This window comes from Neodiprion lecontei, chromosome 5 (genome assembly GCF_021901455.1).
Source record: "Neodiprion lecontei isolate iyNeoLeco1 chromosome 5, iyNeoLeco1.1, whole genome shotgun sequence".
NCBI lineage: Eukaryota > Metazoa > Arthropoda > Insecta > Hymenoptera > Diprionidae > Neodiprion > Neodiprion lecontei.
In genome coordinates, this window is record NC_060264.1 from 30,296,608 (window position 1) to 30,316,254 (window position 19,647).

The 19,647-nt window shown below is 36.6% G+C and overlaps 2 protein-coding genes across 12 annotated transcripts; one reads left to right on the forward strand and one right to left on the reverse strand.

The window, feature by feature from the left end:
- The first annotated feature begins 71 nt into the window (after window positions 1-71).
- Window positions 72-5,776, forward strand: LOC107221678 (dynamin-1-like protein). 3 transcript variants are annotated; one of them, XM_046741861.1, is made up of 9 exons: window positions 72-555; window positions 1,536-2,100; window positions 2,340-2,587; window positions 2,676-3,206; window positions 3,386-3,571; window positions 3,801-3,950; window positions 4,020-4,122; window positions 4,225-4,436; window positions 4,611-5,776. In XM_046741861.1, exons 1-9 carry the CDS (start codon window positions 454-456, stop codon window positions 4,665-4,667), a joined length of 2,154 nt encoding a protein of 717 aa, XP_046597817.1. In that variant the 5' UTR covers window positions 72-453; the 3' UTR covers window positions 4,668-5,776. The 3 variants fall into 3 exon arrangements, with proteins under 3 accessions (XP_046597817.1, XP_015516241.1, XP_046597818.1); XM_015660755.2 differs by having other exon boundaries at window positions 79-555; window positions 3,801-4,122; XM_046741862.1 differs by having other exon boundaries at window positions 427-555; window positions 3,386-3,496; window positions 3,801-4,122.
- On the reverse strand, window positions 4,432-18,845 carry LOC107221684 (SET and MYND domain-containing protein 4). 9 transcript variants are annotated; one of them, XM_046741865.1, is made up of 7 exons: window positions 18,450-18,820; window positions 15,061-17,879; window positions 12,459-12,658; window positions 10,705-10,849; window positions 7,704-10,490; window positions 6,678-7,296; window positions 4,432-6,578 (listed from the first exon to the last, which is right to left on the reverse strand). In XM_046741865.1, exons 5-7 carry the CDS (start codon window positions 8,625-8,627, stop codon window positions 6,103-6,105), a joined length of 2,019 nt encoding a protein of 672 aa, XP_046597821.1. In that variant the 5' UTR covers window positions 8,628-10,490; window positions 10,705-10,849; window positions 12,459-12,658; window positions 15,061-17,879; window positions 18,450-18,820; the 3' UTR covers window positions 4,432-6,102. The 9 variants fall into 9 exon arrangements, with proteins under 9 accessions (XP_046597821.1, XP_046597822.1, XP_046597820.1 ...); XM_046741866.1 differs by having other exon boundaries at window positions 10,691-10,849; XM_046741864.1 differs by having other exon boundaries at window positions 7,704-10,849; window positions 12,463-12,658; window positions 18,450-18,821.
- Window positions 18,846-19,647: the final 802 nt, after the last annotated feature.

Sequence of the window (19,647 nt, forward strand, 5' to 3'; positions counted from 1 at the left end):
CAGTCTGTAATAAATTCAAATTTCAAATAACGGCCGCACTTAAAACCCATTCGCGATCCAATTCGCAATCGACCGCCTTAAGGAGAGTAAAGATGGCGGCTTGACGATTCCTGGCCGAGTGAATTCAGCCGGTGGATTAAACGGGAGTAGTGAGTTAAAAAGGGTATCGCTGGGTTAATGAGAGGTTTCGATTTCGTCGACGATCGATGCAGAAACCGCCTAGGTTTTAGTTTCTGTAAAATAAAACGATAATCCATCGATCTCTGCATACGCTCGAGCTGGATTTGTTGAAGGTGGTGTAGATGCTCGTAACTGTTGGAATCGCAGTATCCTCGATCTTCCGATTGTTCTTCAGCTTGTAATTTTCGTCGGGTGGCTAGAATTTCAGGCTCCGTTAATCTGTACAGAAATCGTGGTATTCCTCGACTACTCTTAACCTCGTCGTCGTCGATCATGGAGGCCCTCATTCCAGTGATAAATAAACTCCAAGATGTATTCAACACCGTTGGTGCTGACGCCATACAATTGCCTCAAATCGTCGTTCTCGGAACACAGGTTAATTATAATTTCACCTATACTATTGACAATGTGTCGGTACGTTTCAAACCATTGATTTAGACAGTCTCGCGTTTCTTCCTTAAAAGCCCGATCTTGCCCTCGGATCCTTGATCCTTTATCTTTGTGATCCTACTTGTCGTCGATATGACTTTTTCAGGTATTGTATTTCAAATTCGAAGAATATTATACTAAAATTATTTTACTTCACTCATTAAAATTACTATCGTTTAAAAGTTTCTATTTTTATCGATGATTTTTACTAGTTTTAGCATTTTCTTACAGTTGAATTTATTTTTTGCTGATGAGACCAGTGATGAAAGAAAACATATTTTTTTTCTTTTCCTAATGGAATCTTGCAAATCAATTCTTTGAAAACACTATTTTTTAATTTTATATCCATCTTTGGTTTCATTTTTACTCCTAAATTATTCGTCCACCTTAACGCCTACTTTCATAAAACATTTCTCCAATTTTTAGATTCTCATTGTTAGGTTACATTGCATGATCTGTGAATGACAACAAATATGAATTTTCTTAACAGGATCCAGCAAAAACTATTTTTCCAATTCAACAATCATTAAAATGAACATACAAGTGAAACTTTAAAAAAACGTTATCCCATTCCAAAATTACTTTTCTTTCATTACCACTTCCGGTATTAGTTATTTAGTGATTGCTAATGATTTTCAAAGATAAAAATTTTAATCCCTGTGCTAAACTATGAAAACACTTATTCTTGAGGTTGAGAGTTATCAGAATTGTTGATAAATTGAAATGAATCTAATTCCAGGAATAATTTTCTACTATGAATTAGAACTCCAGAAAACTGTGCAGTCACAAATAGTTTGGGAAAATGTTTATTTCTATGATGAATTACCTCTTCCAATTCCCTTGTGTTATCCATACATTATCCCATTTGAGAATGAAAAGAATATCCGACAAATGAAATGAGAATATATGTTTTCCATTGTATGCAGAGCTCCGGGAAATCGTCCGTCATAGAGAGTTTGGTAGGCCGCTCGTTTCTGCCCAGAGGGACTGGTATAGTGACTCGTAGGCCGTTGATTCTTCAGCTCGTTTATGCGCCGAAAGATGACAGGGAGCACAGAACAGCCGAAGATGGGACGCTGACCCTTGACGAGTGGGGTGTATTTTTGCACACTAAAAATAAAATATTTACAAACTTCGATGATATCAGATTGGAAATTGAGGCTGAAACGAATCGGATGGCTGGATCCAACAAGGGAATTTGTCCTGAACCGATTAATCTGAAGGTTTATTCAACCTCGGTTGTAAATCTGACACTCGTCGACTTGCCAGGGATCACCAAGGTCCCCGTTGGCGATCAGCCCGAGGATATTGAAGCGCAAATCAGAAACTTGGTTCTGAAACACATTTGCAATCCAAATTCCATAATATTGGCCGTTGTAACCGCAAACACGGACATGGCGACCAGCGAGAGCCTCAAACTCAGCAAAGACGTTGATCCCGATGGAAGGAGAACCCTCGCAGTTGTTACTAAACTGGATCTAATGGACGCTGGTAATTTGACCAACTAAATAGTAACTTTGAACTGATATCTGATGTATTGAATTTTGTGGCGACGTATTTCTTTCTATCCTTCTTTTTTCTCTCTTAAACTGGAGTTAAGTTTAAGAATTGATTTGATTAGCTAATCTTGATCTGAAAATTTGTCCCGAAGAATTATATTTTTCTTGGAATTATTTTATCATTCATTTATACAACCCTGCTTGAGAGTCGCTTGTTATTTTGGGTTTGAGGAACGGATGCGATTGATATCCTGTGCGGACGGGTGATTCCTGTGAAGCTGGGGATCATAGGAGTTGTAAATCGTTCACAGCAAGACATAATGAATAACAAGTCTATCCAGGAAGCTCTTAAGGACGAAGCTGCCTTCCTGCAACGAAAATATCCTACTTTGGCAAACAGAAACGGCACTCCTTACTTAGCAAAAACCCTCAACAGACTTTTAATGCATCATATTCGCGATTGCCTTCCCGATTTAAAGGTAAGCCTTTGCTAAATTGTTAGTCAGGAGAGCATGTAAATCTGGTCCCTTCCTTCGGCCATGTAACAATTATTTATTCAAACAACAGACACGCGTGAATGTGATGGTCTCCCAATTCCAAACACTTTTAAACTCATACGGAGAGGATGTGGGAGACAAGAGCCAGACACTGCTTCAGATAATAACCAAGTTTGCGAGCAGTTACTGTTCGACGATTGAGGGAACAGCAAGAAATATAGAGACTACCGAGCTCTGTGGAGGTGCTCGTATCTGCTACATATTTCACGAGACATTTGGACGAACACTAGATTCCATTCATCCACTGGCTGGTCTAACTAGGATGGATATTTTGACTGCAATTCGAAATGCGACGGGTCCCAGACCGGCTCTCTTTGTTCCCGAGGTCTCGTTTGAACTCCTGGTCAAGCGACAGATCAGGAGACTCGAAGAGCCTTCGCTACGCTGCGTCGAACTAGTTCACGAAGAGATGCAGAGAATCATTCAACACTGCGGCACCGAAGTTCAGCAAGAAATGCTTCGTTTTCCAAAACTACACGAACGGATCGTCGACGTTGTTACGCATCTTCTACGCCGACGATTACCGACAACTAATTCTATGGTGAAGATATTTCAAATACATTACACGCAACTTTGGTCTGCGTTTTGTGAAAATGGAGCATTGACATCGATTTCACTTAGACTTGCCTGAACGGTTTACCTTATTTGTAATGACGTTGCGACTAGTTTTTCGCTTATTTCGGCACTTGTTATAATTAACCAAGAGAATCTGTTTACAAGGTGGAGAATTTGGTCGCTATCGAGCTTGCTTACATCAATACCAAACATCCAGATTTTCACAAAGATGCGGCACTAGTCTCTTCGTTATTAAAGAATGCAGAGGCGGATCAAGTAAGACCCAGTAAAAGACATATATCTGCTTCTTCAAATACTTCTACAGGCAGTACGATTCTACCTTCCGAACAAGTGAGCAATAATAGTTGATCCATTCTTGGTTTAAATTGAACAATTTTATATTTTCGTCTATTTCTATCAACCATTGAATGTTTCTGAACAGAATTTTGAGAAAATTTTATTGTTCTCAGAACATACCTATATTGTCTTTTTTATCTCGCAAGTTGAAAAATTTCCTGATCAACTACAATCAATCAAATATTTTCGTCACATAAAAGCTTTGGTAACAATGTTTTGTCAGAATCAAAAAGCAGTCAACAATCGTGAGGAGCCACCGGTATTTAATAACGAACAAAGTAAAGAGGCACAAGCAAATCATTGGCTGCTGAGCAACTTGCTGCCGCAAGTAAAGTCTGATTCAACAAGCGGCAATTCCATCGATGGATCTCCAGTAAGATATAGGGATGGAAGTCCCATTCCTAATCCTACACCTAGCCCAAATTCTGTTTCGGATTTACAGCGGGGATCGCCACAGCAAAAACCAGTAAATCTACTCCCAGAAGTTCCGATGCAAACTTCTCGGAAGCTTAGTGATCGTGAGCAACGTGACTGTGATGTGATCGGTAAGATATCTGGAATGATTAATGGTTCGATCTTTGTCTTTTTTTTTTTAATCTACAGTTTTGTTCAACTATAAATAATTAATGTTATTTTATACTTTTCAGAGCGTCTTATCAAGTCGTATTTTTACATAGTTAGAAAATCAATTCAGGACAGCGTACCGAAGGCTGTTATGCATTTCCTCGTTAATTACGTTAAGGACAATTTACAGAGCGAGTTGGTCACTCACCTGTACAAAACGGACCACATTGAGTCGTTACTTAATGAGAGCGAACACATCGCCGTGAGGCGTAGGGAAGCTGCTGATATGCTCAAAGTGCGTACATTGTTTATTTTTTTTTTTTTCCTCACAAATATTATCGTTTGTTCACTTGGGAGTCTCGAAACGTTAACCGATCGAGAGACCCGCTTTAAAGACAATGGAAATATAATTCATACAATTATTCGATCGCTGAAGAATGGTGTATAATTATATTTATATCATTTACAGGCACTAACAAAGGCTGGGCACATCATAAGCGAGATTCGTGAGACACATATGTGGTGATCATCGTCACTAGTCGTATGAGAAATGCACAGGTGCAGAAATGCTAGTAACAAATAGGTATATCACTTGCGTCTGGACATACGCCGGTAATTGATTGAATTAATGCCATTTGCCTGTTGAATCAAACGGTTCTGTTTTCCAAGCGGTTGTCCAATATCCTGAAAACTGCTCGAGTATGCAATTCTTAAAAATGCAAAGTTCCAAGTTCTTCGAATGCATAATTTAAGAAATCAAATTATCGTATTCGAGTTAATGTCCAGGGTATTCAGGAGAACAAAGAGTGTAAAACTTCACATGGAAAATAGAATCGAGTGTATATTTTTATTTCAGGGAGCTTTTCTTTTTTTATTTTTTTTTTCCCCCCCATCTTACTTATTGTTATCATTCGTAGTTATGGCGTAGTTATCGACTGCAATTTCATGTGTGAATTCTTACTCGGGAATGAAACATAAGTGTCGAATGTATACCTGGCATAGGCATCGAGGTATATATGTAAAATGGTAGTGCTGTATTAATTATTCTATTTTTAATTGATTCTAATTGTTAATGATGTTTACTGTACTATTGTATAAAAATGACGTATACAATTATTACGAAAAACTAGGAAATAGGAAACGCGCGCACGTGCCGGTAATCACGCATTAATTTTTAAACGATTCAAAGCTATAAAAGCAAGCCGAATTCACATAGGTTGTTTTCGCTGTCTGCGTTAAATTCTGAAATTCTTTGTGGTATATAAATTTTCAAAAATACAGTTTAAACCATTTTTCTGCAAAAAAAACGTACCGACATTTTTCGCTGTATCAAGAAATTCACTATTACTTCGGTTCGTAATTCCGAATTTTGTAACCGAGATATTACAGCAAAATTCGAAATTTAGAAAGGCAAATATCGATACTTTTCCCCCCTTGTTTTTCTCTCTTTAGATTTTTTCATGTACATAAAAAAAGTTAGACAGAAGTTTGACTTTCTGCCATGCTTAAACTTTGTAAATATATTTAAGAAAAACAGAGTGAAATTCACGTCGAAAAAAAAAAAAAAATAGAATTACTGCGCAAAAAATCCAAAGATCGCTAATATATTCTTGTCGTTCGTTTATATTCATATACTCGAGCAAAAAATTCTCTGATTCTACAATTGTACTGTTTTTAATTATTATCCATAATTAATTTTTCTTAGATATTATTGCTAGGCGATTTTTTTCTCTTCTATATATACATTATTTTTTTTTCTTTTTTTAATTTTTTTCATTTGTGTTTTTCTTTTCCTCTTTCTTTTTAGACAATTCCAAGTATCATGAGTGTGAATCCAATAATAAATCATAAGCAGTAATATTAAAAACGTTTGCCCGTTTTCTTTCATCTTCGTTTTTATATAATTTAACTAACACATTATCTGTCATTTATTCAAGACCGAAACCCGAGAACCAAATGCTTCACTTAGATGTGCAACCTACACTATTGAAACATTGTATTAATGCTTGCTGAGTCCTAACAGCCTCCATGCTATAATCCGAAATTGTTTTATCAAGTAGCTCAGCGTGATGCAACAATATAGGCAAAGCGGCCATATGATTTCCATCCAACATATTTTGAATCGCTATCAATCTATGTCGGACAGATTCGGTGACAATCTTACTTGTTTTCGCTCTATCAACTCTGGTAGCACACTTTGTGCAAGAATTTTTTAACTTCTCACAAATCTGGACACATTTTTTACATTTGTACAACAAATCTGAAAGTGGTAGTGACAAATTCTTGCTGCAAGCTTCGCAGTTGCAATTAAAATTGTATTTTTTAAAGAGGTAGTTATGCCTCTCTGATTTAATGTCGCGCAGAAAATGCGGTCCGTAACAATCCAAAATTTCTGTGCCCTTCGGAATGAAGCGTATAGCTCGTACGACGACTTTTCCTTGAATGTAAAATTGTGTAATGAAATCTCGACGCCGTATTTCTAGACTTATATCATTAATTTCATCCCAATTATTGTAGAGAAATTATCAAAATTTACCTCTAGGATAACTATGGCGAACCACATTCGGGTAACAGCTGTGATTTGTCAAGCTAACTGTTGCATAAATTGCTCCACCAACGGTTTTTGGTTCCCAGACTTTAGTGCCCTTATCCAAAACATTTTCGACTATCTCGTATGCATTGGAATTTATTGCTTGCAAATGGCGAAGGGTTGCCGATGCTAAAATGTGTTCTTCGTCGTCATCAATTTCAATTTTTGGCAATATTTTGGTGGACACGTATCTGAAACATTTAGCCAGAAGTATGCTGTGTAACGCATGCATGAGATTCACCTTTGGGTCGATATCTTTGGAATTCGTTTCCAGCGAATAAACAGTGCTATAGTCCATCGGGTCATATTCTTTATTTAATCCAACTTCTAGTCTCTTTTTATTAATATCATTATCCAAATGATACTTTTTCAAGTCACCACTCAGTTTATCGTCTTTCTCTATATCCATGTTTCGTGTCGCCAGCATAACGGTTGCCCTATATGCTAACAAAAGTCGTGAACTTTGTATTTCCTTCATACTATAAAAGTAATCAAAGACTGTACACTCCCAGCGATGATACTTTTCCCACGACTCTATTCTACATTCCTCCGAACAATAATTTACCTGGAAATTATCGTTATTATCATCATTGTCATTATTGATACTATCTGTGCATAATTGTTGTTATACAATTTCTCCTCATTAACATAATATTGTTTAATTTTGCTTTTTCAGGAAAGAAGTCCATACTTTTATAGTAAAAATTCGTCTCGCTAACTTCGCATGAAATATTCTAAACAGTTGAAAAAAAGTTGTGAAAAGCTCTGCGATCTCTGTGACGATTTATTGTAACTGAATTGCAGAAAAAACAGATATTATTTTTTTTTTGTTTATACAGACTTCATTTCTGTTTGGAAAATTTTTAAAGCAATTCGGTTTTTAGAAAAAATGATAGTAAAACTTGTACAATTCCAGCATAGAATTCCTATTTGGAATTTCAATTTGTGTCGCATATTTAAGCGATTACTCACTGTTTGGCAATTGCGACATGGTATTTTAACGGTCTCCGTAGATTTTAAAGACTTGTGGCAATGAAGGCAGTTTTTTTCGAGCATTGCTTCATCAGTGCTCCAAGCAAAAGGCTCGTCAACTAGCAAAACACTACCAGTTTTTATATTCCTTGTAGCGACCAAATGCCTGCCCCTTGTCTGATCATACTGTAGGGCTACGGCGTCTGAACAGCTCTGTAACTTTTCATTTTGTTTACCCAAAACTCTGGGGATAGCTATCTGATCATCGTTTTGAGCATCGGATGTTCTACTATGGCTATATTTTTCATTCAAAACGCCGAGAAACGGGGAAAGTTTTTCTAACTTTTTTTCATCGCTTATTTGCTCTCCACCTTGTTGTTCTAGAGATTGAAAGAAGTGTTTTGCTTCCCTTATACCTTCTCTGGCTAAAATTTTCGCCTTTTCTGTGTCTCCCAAGATTTTTAGACACCTTATTTTGTAGGACAAACATTCCATTTTCAAGATTTGATGGTCTCTTTCGTTTAAATTTGGGAAAATTTTTTCATTCAAAACTGAAGACATGTGTTGACAATCCATCAAACATTTTTTAAAATATTCAGCCGCGAAGAAGCAGCGAATACGGTCCATCAGAGCGTCCAGAAACACTGTAGAGTTGTTAATATTGGCCGCAAATACCGCTTTTGTAAGTTGGAATATTTTTTCATCATGTTTTACCGTTTGAGCAGATTGAATTAGAAATTTCTCAGCCTCTTTATCACATTTTGGTCGATAGGATTCTTTTATTGTCCAATTATGAAGCTCGGGGATTTCTCGAACTATTTCAATAACTTTATTAGAGTTTCCACTCTTTGATTGGTCGACGAATTTTTCGAAAAATTTACGCTCTGTCGCGGAGCGATAAGCTGTATCGAAATAGCTATTCATTCTAATTCTGAAACAAAACTTTTTTAACACACGGAATTCGGTGTAGACACATGGAGAGATTCTAATTTTCTTTCGGTATCACTCACCCAGTTATTGAGTATATTTTAAATGTTTGTATCCACTAGAATAACTATATTTATTAGAGTGATCGTTGAATTGATATTATTTTGACTATAGAACATTCGTACGTATGTAATTAATCGAAACAGATATACCTCTAAATTTAGATTTCACATTTTCATCTTCCTCAACTGGTAAAGGTGCGATCTTTTTCCACACGGGTGACTTTTTATCAATTATATCGGTACAATTTTTTTCCATCGCAAAATATTACTGTATGATTCATTTCCATCGGAGTCTGTGCTACTTTTCTTTATCAGCACCGCACACTTACTGTGAATCCGGATAATTTAAGACGAGAAAATGTGCATTTTAGTTTGAACTTGGGAAACTAGTCAAGCTAGCGGTGATAATCCCATCATTTCGTCTCGATATTTAAATTACGGTAAAACGCTTGCTCTTGACATCAGTATAAACGATCTAGTATTTTAGAAACCCATTTCCAACAAATGTCCGTTAAGAAAAATTTACTTGTACGGTAGTAATTCGAACTTCGAACGACTTGCGCATTAATCACGTGATTTAAGTCGCTCGAAACAAACGAGGGCAAGTATATATTTCTTGGCAAGCTTTCGTTCTTCAACCGAACAATAGTACGTGGCGTATACATACAATGTTGTTTTTGGCACTGTTACCAGGGTCATTCCACACAGTATGTACAATGTATCTATGTGCGTGCAAAGATCGCGAATGAAACACTTACGCAGGGTCGTATCTCAATGAGGTGACAATTACGTGAAATGATTTTTTTCTTCTTTTTTTGTGTCACGAAATTACGTACAAATATACACATCAATGTAAATTTGGTCTGTTTACTGATACAGTTGCTCTCTAAAGTCAGAGATATGCAAAAATAATTTTTGACAACTTGGCACGTCTGTTGTTTTCGACATATAGTCGTGCAAGTTGGCGCGCGTTTGCGACCTGTTTTTGTTGTTGAAAATCAGCTAACTAACCTTACGCAAAATTTGTAACGTGATCGGGCCAATCACACGAGTTGATAGTAGTAAAATAAAATTAAAATCGCATAAAATATTTATTCAGACATTTTCTGTATCATGCATCGTGTAAATAAACACGCACGTAAATATAATTACAATATTTTCAGTTGCATACAATAATATGAGGTCAAATGTGTAAGCGTCGTGAGAAAAATTGTGATCAATTTTTGTTTAAAAGTAATTCGCATTCGCCCAATAAGGCCAGCAACGAAGATCATTTGTCGTAAAGCAGCGTGTCTGCTATAATTCTATTCTACAATGAGTTTCCCCCGTCTTCGTTATCGGAAACCTTTTTGGTTTCCTGTATACTTTGAAATATTATTAAACATTATTTCGTCATTGTCTGGACATGCCTTGTATTAATTGAAAATAGAACGGCGTTAATTATCAGTGAAAATCTACTGTTTCATTATACTACGACATAAAATTTTCTTATATTAATAAGCTTATTAGCACAAAATAAAGTTCATATATTTAACGTTAGAAATAACAATAAGTATACTTTTTCATATAAAAATATTGACGTGTCCGTTGCAGTTAGTTGTGAACGATTTTTTGTTTCCAATTCAGCACCTTTTGTCCTATTTAATCAGTTTTCAAATTAGCCCAATGAGTTGCATCAGATCTTGCGGAAATTTAATTGTCTTCACGTATTTGTATTCAGCACTTTTATATCTATGATGCGTAGACTTTGATAATAGCGAAAATAAGTGACGTTCAACGCGGGCAGTAAAGACCAAATCTGAAAGAGTCGGTAGACTGTGATCATGGTATCATTAGTAAAATAACGTAGAATATCAGTATGCCGGTAACTACGGACACTGTGATAATTATGCATTTTTGAGAGCAGCGATCCGAGCAAAAGCAATCGGAACCGCTTCCAACACTTCCTACTCCTCCCCGCGAGGGTGGGTAATATGAAGTGTGTGGAGAGGTGTATACATTTTTATAAGTACATGGATCATCATCATGGAGCCAGATGTTTGCGCTGCCATGGTGGTAATTTTCAACACCACCAATATCACCTCCACAGTCGCCCCCATAGCCTCCACCGTCATTTCCGTAGTCGCCTCCGCAGTCGCCTCCGTAGTCCAACATGGCCTAAAATATTTCAACCTGTGCAGTTTATCTTTACGCACCGATCTCTAGAAGATCAGTATCCTTGCGTTTTAATGGTATACGTGTATCTAGTCATATCGTAAAAAACGTTTCATTCTGACCTAGTTAGGTATGTATGCTTCATACCAATTGTACGAGTTTTAATCTAGGGAAAATATTCTGATTAACATGTATAGAAACAAACAATATATATTGGAATTGGGAATAGCTTATTCCAGTTGCGAATTTAGATCGTATCTAAATTGCAGCATCCCTGCAATTTCAACTTGCAGACTAATATCGTGCCGGCTAAGCGAAATCAAATAGACAAATTATAAGAATAGACTAATTAAAAACGTTATGTCTCAATCTAGCTTATGCCATTGATGGAGAAAATGTTTTAAGCCAGCCGCACCGCTAAGACCGAGGGGGTAACTACTGGGCATGTTCGTGTTCCAACCATTACGCATTTCACAACTGTTTTTCGTACTGTTTCACACTAGGTATTTCATACTATTTCAAAAGCATATTTTACAAATATTTCGCACCATTTGAAATTCTACTGCCCCAATTTTTTGATGAGTGGTTACTCCTTGGATAAGACCCCAAAAGCGAGTTAAGGTTCGCAATGATCGCTTAACCCTACACTGATATTCCAAGGTAACTAGTTACCCCAGTGTTCTCATCGTCAAGCTTGCTTTTTTCAACTTTTCATGCATTTGGACTGAGCCATTAACTCTAAAAAGTCAACTAGGAAAACAGTAGAGCAAACAAGGTTGGGAATCTACGCGTGTAATGAGGTTTTGTACGTCACATGTATAGTACTGTATTTTACAGGTCCATCGACTTAGCGGTTTCGTAAAACTTTTACATGCATCCCTCTCTTCCACTAAAATCCGGAAACGCATTTAAGACCTGTTAGCATATATTTTAAAGGGAAATCACAGAAGTAATATATTATCATCCAAATTAATACCTTCGCTGAGCACGACGCGTAATGCACGCGCGAAAAAAGTCGTACTGCTACTTTGTATGAGCGCGCATAAATGCGTATTGGGACAAAGGTGATTTACGCTTTTGCGTTTCCCATAAACACTTGCATCCCAGAGTTTTTTTTAGGTCGAACAATATTTTTTTTTAGAATGCACTGATACGGGAAGGAAATCTCATTTTAACCTCACAGAGAAAGGATAATAATAAGCAAAGAATTATCGCAAATTGAACATGCATGTATGTTTAAGTATATTCTCTAAAGTTTACGAAAATAGATACTTCCGTTAACAATGATATCACGTATTAAATTTTTTGCCACAAAAATGAAAAATTTGGAAATATTGATAAATGATAAGTTGACTGTCGGTCCCCAGGGATTGACGCCACCGCTTAATATATATTAATAAATAATAGAACGTGGTGATTACTGCGAAATAAAATACGTATCACGATCTACTGTTTATTAATTTCCTCACTCCGTTACTTCGATTGAAAGTTGTTGGTAAGCCATCGAATATCGTCATTTTTAAATTTTATATTTTCGTGCGCAAGTGCCATTTGAAACGCGTATAATACAATGTCAAAAAACTTAGCACGTATTATACGGTATAATACTTACGTACGTCTTGTAAACGTTCCTTGCGTTTCCAACACTGATTATACGAGATACGGAAAATTGTGGTCAGTGCTACCAGCGGTACTACGCATTAGGGTGCTACCATTCAACACAATCAATGATGAACGACGACTCGGCTGCTGGAGTGGTTGCTTGCCTCTCCGCATGCACGAGATATTATATGGCATGTGCCTGAAATATAACTGGTAATCGTAAGTTTCTAGATGTGCTGGAAACGGAAGAAAAAGATCGACTGATTTTTTTCCTGCTTACCTTTTCGTCATTGAATACCAGAGAGAAGTCAACAATAATACATTTTTTGGCGAGCACTGGTATAGCAACCAATGTGTACCAAAAGGTACCAAACGCGTTTTCGCGACTCTGGTGCTTTCCGGTAGGGGCGGAGCAAGCGGTTTTGGTATAAAACCAGAATAAACCCTACTCTGTAGCGTAGTCGAAACTGGTTGAATTAGAAGCAGGGCGGTCTCTGAGCCGAAATTTAAATACAGGCGAATATACAATCGGGAATTAGACATGGAATGTGTTGAGTGTATCAACGAATACGGGGAAAAAATTGTTAAATACTGATAAAACTGGAATTCATTTCTGCACTTGAGTCTTCTTCCCAATATTTCGCGCCTTTAATCACGAACAGAACGAACCAGAGCGTTTTAGTGTGACGTCAACTTATAGTATAAACTTGACCAGAGTTAAGCTCCGCACATACCAGAAGCAACGACGTTTTATACCACTGGTTTATACCACTGTATTCGCAAAAAAATGCCTTACGACTATATTACTGTATACTACACCGCGGTTGACCAAGACCGTTGCCCGTTACGAACCTATACTGAAGATATTTATAGTAACGCAATTTTAGTCAAAATATGCGAAAAAACGGCGTTCCATGTAATCAAAAGTAACGTTGATGGCTAAAATTCCATCACAGAGTAGTACATTATCATTTACAGCACGTGATATTCCTATGTGGAACATGCGGTTGTTTTCAGGTGTTTTATAGTAGCATTGAGTAACCATATTCGTGATCATGGAGCGCGTGGCAAACAAAATCCACAAAATTAAGTTCTGTCACGTTGATCATGATGATTGTCTTATGATGATTGTCTGTCAGATAGCGTTCGTAGTAGAGATGGCCCTTAGAGCATGTTTCATAAATTTCAGTATGCAGTTTTAATAGCGGAAAAGTTTTTTGATAATTTACAGTGTCATTCAAAATATTTTTCACTTTAGGTAAAAATATTCGTTCGTCTTTCACTTACTATATCAAATAGTTACTTAAGTAACTAAGATAATGATAATAATTGATACTTTAATCATATAAATTGATATTGTATTGCATCCTTCATGGGAGTCAAAAACAATTACGAAGCTTGGGGATTTCTCGAACTATTTCAATAACTTTATTAGCGTTTTCACTCTTTGGTTGGTCGACGAATTTTTTGAAAAATTTACCCTCTGTCGCGGAGCGATAAGCTGTATCGGAATAACTATTCATTCGGATTCTGGAACAAAATTTTTCTAACAAACGGAATTCGGTGTAGACACACGGGGAGATTCTAATTTACTTTCGGTATCACTCACCCAGTTATTGAACACATTTTAAATGATTGTATCCCCTAGAATAACTATATTTATTAGAGTGATCGTTGAATTGATATTATTTTGACTACAAAACATTCGTACGTATGTACTTAATCGAAACAGATAAACCTCTAAATTTAGATTTTACATTTTGATCTTCCTCAACTGGTAAAGGTACGATCTTTTTCCACGCGGATGACTTTTTATCAATTATATCGATACGATTTTTTCCCATCGCAAAATATTACTGCATGAATTATTTGCGTCGGGGCGTGTACTAATTTTCTCTAGCAGCACCGCAAACTTACTGTGAAACCGGATAATTTAAGACGAGAAAATGTGCATTTTAGTTTGAACTTGGGAAACTAGTCAAGCTAGCGGTGATAATCCCATCATTTCGTCTCTATATTTAAATTACGGTAAAACGCTTGCTTTTGACATCGGTATAAACGATCTCGCATTTCAGAAACCCATTTCCAACACATATCCGTAAGAAAAATTGACTTATACGATAGTAATTCGAACTTCGAACGACTTGCACATTAATCACGTGATTTTAGTCGCTCCAACAAACGAGAGCAAATGGGTGCTTTCCATTTACTGACTCAAATCGACTTGTGTCGCTATGTCTGGTGTACCGGCCAATCTGGGCAAAGGAATACACCAAAAATAGCGACACAAGTCGACTTGAGTCGGTAAATGGAAAGCACCCAATATATGTTACTTGGCAAGCTTTAGTCAGCCCTCTGACACACGCTGGTAAAAGTGGTTCGCAAAATGTCCCTCGATTCTGCCGCCAATCTCCATACTAGTGGCGCTAGTAGGTGTCTGAAAAGCTTGCGCGCGGTCAGCAAGCATGTCAAAAGTCTACCAGCGCCACGTAGAGGAACTAAAAAACGGGGACAAAACGCGTACAATTTTTTAGTATACGAGCAGCGGCGAGTGTCAGGGGGCTGCTTGCTTTAGTTCTTCAACCAAACAATAGTACGTGGTGTATACATACAATGTTGTTTTTGGCACTATTACCAGGGTCATTCCACACAGTATGTACAATGCATCTTTTCACGTACAAAGATTGCGAATGAAACACGCAGGATCGTATCTCAATGAGGTGTCAATTACGCGAAACGATTTTTTTCTTCATTTATTTGTGTTACGAAATTACGTACAAATATACACATCGACGTAAATGTGGTCTGTTTACTGATACAGTTGCTCTCTAAAGTCAGAGATATGCAAAAACAATTTTTGACAATTTGGCACGTTGTTTCGTTGTTTCCGACATATAGTCGTGCAAGTTGGCGCGCGTTTGCGACCTATTTTTGTTGTTTATAATCTGCTAACTGATCTTACGCAAAATTTGTAACGTGATCGTGCCAATCACACGAGATCATAGTAGCAAAGTATCTGAAGTATCTAACAAAGTATCTAAAATAAAATATTTATTTAGACATTTTTTGTAATATACATCGTGACAATAAACACGCACGTCAATATAAGTACAATATTTTCAGTTACATAGAAAAATATGAGGTCAAATGTTTAACCGGTTGACTGGCATGGCATTTTGCACTATTCATGCTCGAACTGGCAAAGTCCAAAAATAAAGCGAATCACATAATATTTGGAATATAGAGATGTTTTGAGTCGCTGAATCGATTTTGGGGGTTATTATTATGATTTGCCAGCTCCCAACCCCTATTTACAGGGGTTGGGGGTTAATATTTCAATTTTTCCAATTCATCAGAAAATGTTTTTAATTTTTTAAATGAGGCCATTGCAGCAGATACTTCTAATTTTGTCTACTACTCTCAACCCCTAAATTGAGGATTGGGTGAATTTTTCAATTTATTCAATACCTTCTAAATTTCAATTTCTCCTCTATCGTATTCAAATTTTTTGTACTGATGGTTTTTCGTATTTTTAATTTTATCACAGTAATTATTTTTTCATCCATCATTCCTAAAAGTTAAAAAATGTTATTAGGGGTTGATTTTTTAGTGTCTTCTTTTTACTTATTTTTTTTTTTACTAAAAACTTGCAAATTTTTCTGTACCTGAATTTCCATAATTTCCATAATCGGGGGTTAAAACATCTAATACAATATAGGTCATTTATATATCTCCAAAGTACTTATTTCTTCGTTCGTCATATTGGGTGGGCCATTTTAAGTCGGCTATTATACAATTTGAAAGTCTGATTTAAAAATCATAATCAGTGACCAAAAAACTCCTCTATACAGTTTTAAAAAATTTCAAAAATGATTAAACAACAAGTCATTTTTGCTCAACCATATTGAGTCCGCCATATTGAATTTTAAAATTTTGACTTCAGATCTGTAATCAGTTACGGCAATAACCCCTATATAAAATTATGCTAAAATCTCTGTAACATATCAACATTTGTAACCATTTTGGGTCGGCCATTTGGGATCCGCCATATTGAATTTTGCAATTCCATTGCCAGATTCAGATTCAGTGACCTCAAAAACCATTGTACACCAAGTTTCATTCAAATTGGTTGAAAAACAAGGAAGTCATTCGATTTCATCATGTATGATACATAAGCAGAATTGGCACAACTTTTTTTACATCATATATCACATACAATGCCAGTCAAACAGTTAAGCGTCGTGAAAAAAATTCTGATCAATTTTTGTTTGGCAGTAATTCGCATAGGTGGAATAATTTCTATAGGAATGTGAACATGCCCAATAACGCCTGCAACAAAGATCATTTGTCATAAAGCAGCGCATGCGCTATAATTCTATTCTACAATGAGTTTTCCCCATCTTCGTTATCAGAAACCTTTTTGTTTCCTGTATATTTTGAAATATTATCAAACATTATTTCGTCATTGGCTGAATATGCCTTATATTAATTGAAAATAGACCGGCGGTAATTACCAGTGAAAATCTACAGCACGAAAAGTGTATAATTATTACTGCGATATAAAATTTTCTCATTAGAAATAACAATAAGTATACTTTTTCATATAAAAATATTTACGTCTCCATTGTGCTTTGTTGTGAACAATTTGTTTTACAATTCGGCACCTGCTGCCCTATTTAATCAGTTTTCAAATTAACCTAATGAGCTGTATCAGATCTCACGGAAATTAATTTTCTTCGTGTGTTTGTATTCAGCACTTTTATATCCATGATGCGTAGACTTTGATAATAGCAAAAATAAGTGACATTTAACGCGGTCAGTAAAGACTACATCTGAAAGAGTTGGTAGACTTCGATCACCGCATCATTACTAACATAACGTAGAATACAAGCATTCCGGTAACTACGGACATTGTGATTGTTATGCATTTCGCAGAGGCGCCATCCGGACAAAAGCAATCAGAAGAACCGCTTCCAACTCTTCCGGCTCCTCGCCGCAAGGATCGGTAATAAGAACTGTGTGGAGAGGTGTATACATTTCTGTACGTGCAAGGATCGTCATCATGGAGCCAAACGTTTGTGCTGCCATGGTGGTAATCTTCAAGGCCAATAATATCACCTCCAAACTCTCCATTGTCAGTTTTGCCTCCACAGTTTTTACTACAATCGTCATCTCCACACGATCCACTCTTGCATTTGCCTCCAGAGCCTTCACCACCATGGTCGCCTCCACTACCATAGTCCTCTTCACACGATTTAATCTCGATACTGCCTCCAGAGTGTCCACTACCATAGTCGTCGTCACACGATTTAATCTCGATACTGCCTCCAGAGTCTCCACCACCATAGTCGCCTCCATACGATCCACCCCCGCTGTCGTTTCCACAGTCCCCACCGTCACTTCCGCAGTCTCCTCCGCAGTCCGACATGGTCTAAAATGTTTCAACCTGTGTAGTTTATCTTGACCTAACGTACCGATCTCTAGAAGATCAATATCCTTGCATTTGAAAGGTATACCTGTATCTTGTCATATTGTATATATCGTTTCATTCTGACCTAGTATAGGTATGTATGTAGCTTACCAATTGTACGAATGTTAATCTGGGGAAAATGTTATGATTAACATGTATAGAAACAAACAATATCTATTAGAATTGGGAATAGCTTATTCCAGTTACGAATTCAGATCTTATCCAAATTGCAGCATCCGTACAATTTCAACTTGCAGACTAATTTCGTCAATCTTTTACGTAATACGTACGTATTATAAACGTTTCTCGCGTTCCAAACCCTGATTATACGAGATACGAAAAATACCACGCATTGAGGTGCTACCATTCAACACTCTCAATGGTGAACACTACGACTCGGCTGCTTGAGTGGTTTTTTGCCTCTCCGCATTTACGAGATATATAATATGTACCTGAAATATATGTATACCTGATAATCGTAAGTTTGAAGATATGCGAAAAAAACGATCCACAGACTTTTTCCCTGCTTACCTTTTCGTGATTTAATACCAGATAGAAGTCATCAATAATGGCTATATCACACCGCTGTTAACCAAGACCGTCTCGCGGTACGAACTTATATTGGAGTTATTAGTCAAAACATGCCAAACAACGGCGGTCCATATAATCATAATCAAAATAAAACTAAGGTCGATGGCTAAAATTTCATCACAGAGTAGTACATTATCATTAGTTCAGCACGTGATATTCCTACGTGTAACATGCGGTTGATGTTTTCAGGTTTTTATTGTAGCATTGAGTAACCTATTCGTGATATAGCGTAAGCCGTGTCGCAAACGACATCCCAAAATTGAGTTCTGTCACGTTATCGGGTGCTTACCATTTACTGACTCAAATCGACTTGTGTCACTATTTCTAGTGTAACCGGCCAATCTGGGCAAAGGAATACACCAGAAACAGCGACACGAGTCGTCTTGAGTCAGTAAATGGAAAGCACCTATCAATCGCGTTGCCTCTCCATTAAATGCGATGTCTTATGATGATTGTCTGTCAGATGGCGTTCGTAGTAGAGATGGCCACTATGCTAAAACTTGTCTATGGTACTATCCATGGATAGTATGGACTGCAATGGATGCGTCAACGAATCGATTCCAAAAAAATAATCGAACACGACTTGATTGAAAGGGTAAACATGAATAGATTAATCGATTATTTCGTATTTTTTTGAAACAGTGAATATGAAACGAAAATTTCGTAAATTTCAGTATGCAGTTTTAATTAATAGCGGAAAAGTTTTTTGATAATTTACAGTTTCATTCAAAATATTTCTCACTTTAGGTGAAAATGTTCGATTATCTTTCACTTACTATATCAAATAATTACTTAAGTAATTAGGACAGGTCTCTCTGTTAGGACAATGATAATTGATACTTTAATTCTATAAAAAATAATCGATTTAATCGGTGCCGGCATTTTGAAATCAATTTTCTCAATAAAAACCATAGATTCGTGTGTGGTTGATGCTCAAATTAAACGAAAAAAATTAAATAAGGTAATTATAAAATGATATGAATATAGTATAAGAGACTTAGATGACTTTAAATATTTTATTTAGAGTCTTAATACTAGACACATGTATCTTTTTTTCTACCATGTAACTCATGGGCGGGGTCAATAACGACCCCGCGAGGTTTTTGTTCGTAAAATCGTTCTGAAAGCAATAATTGGA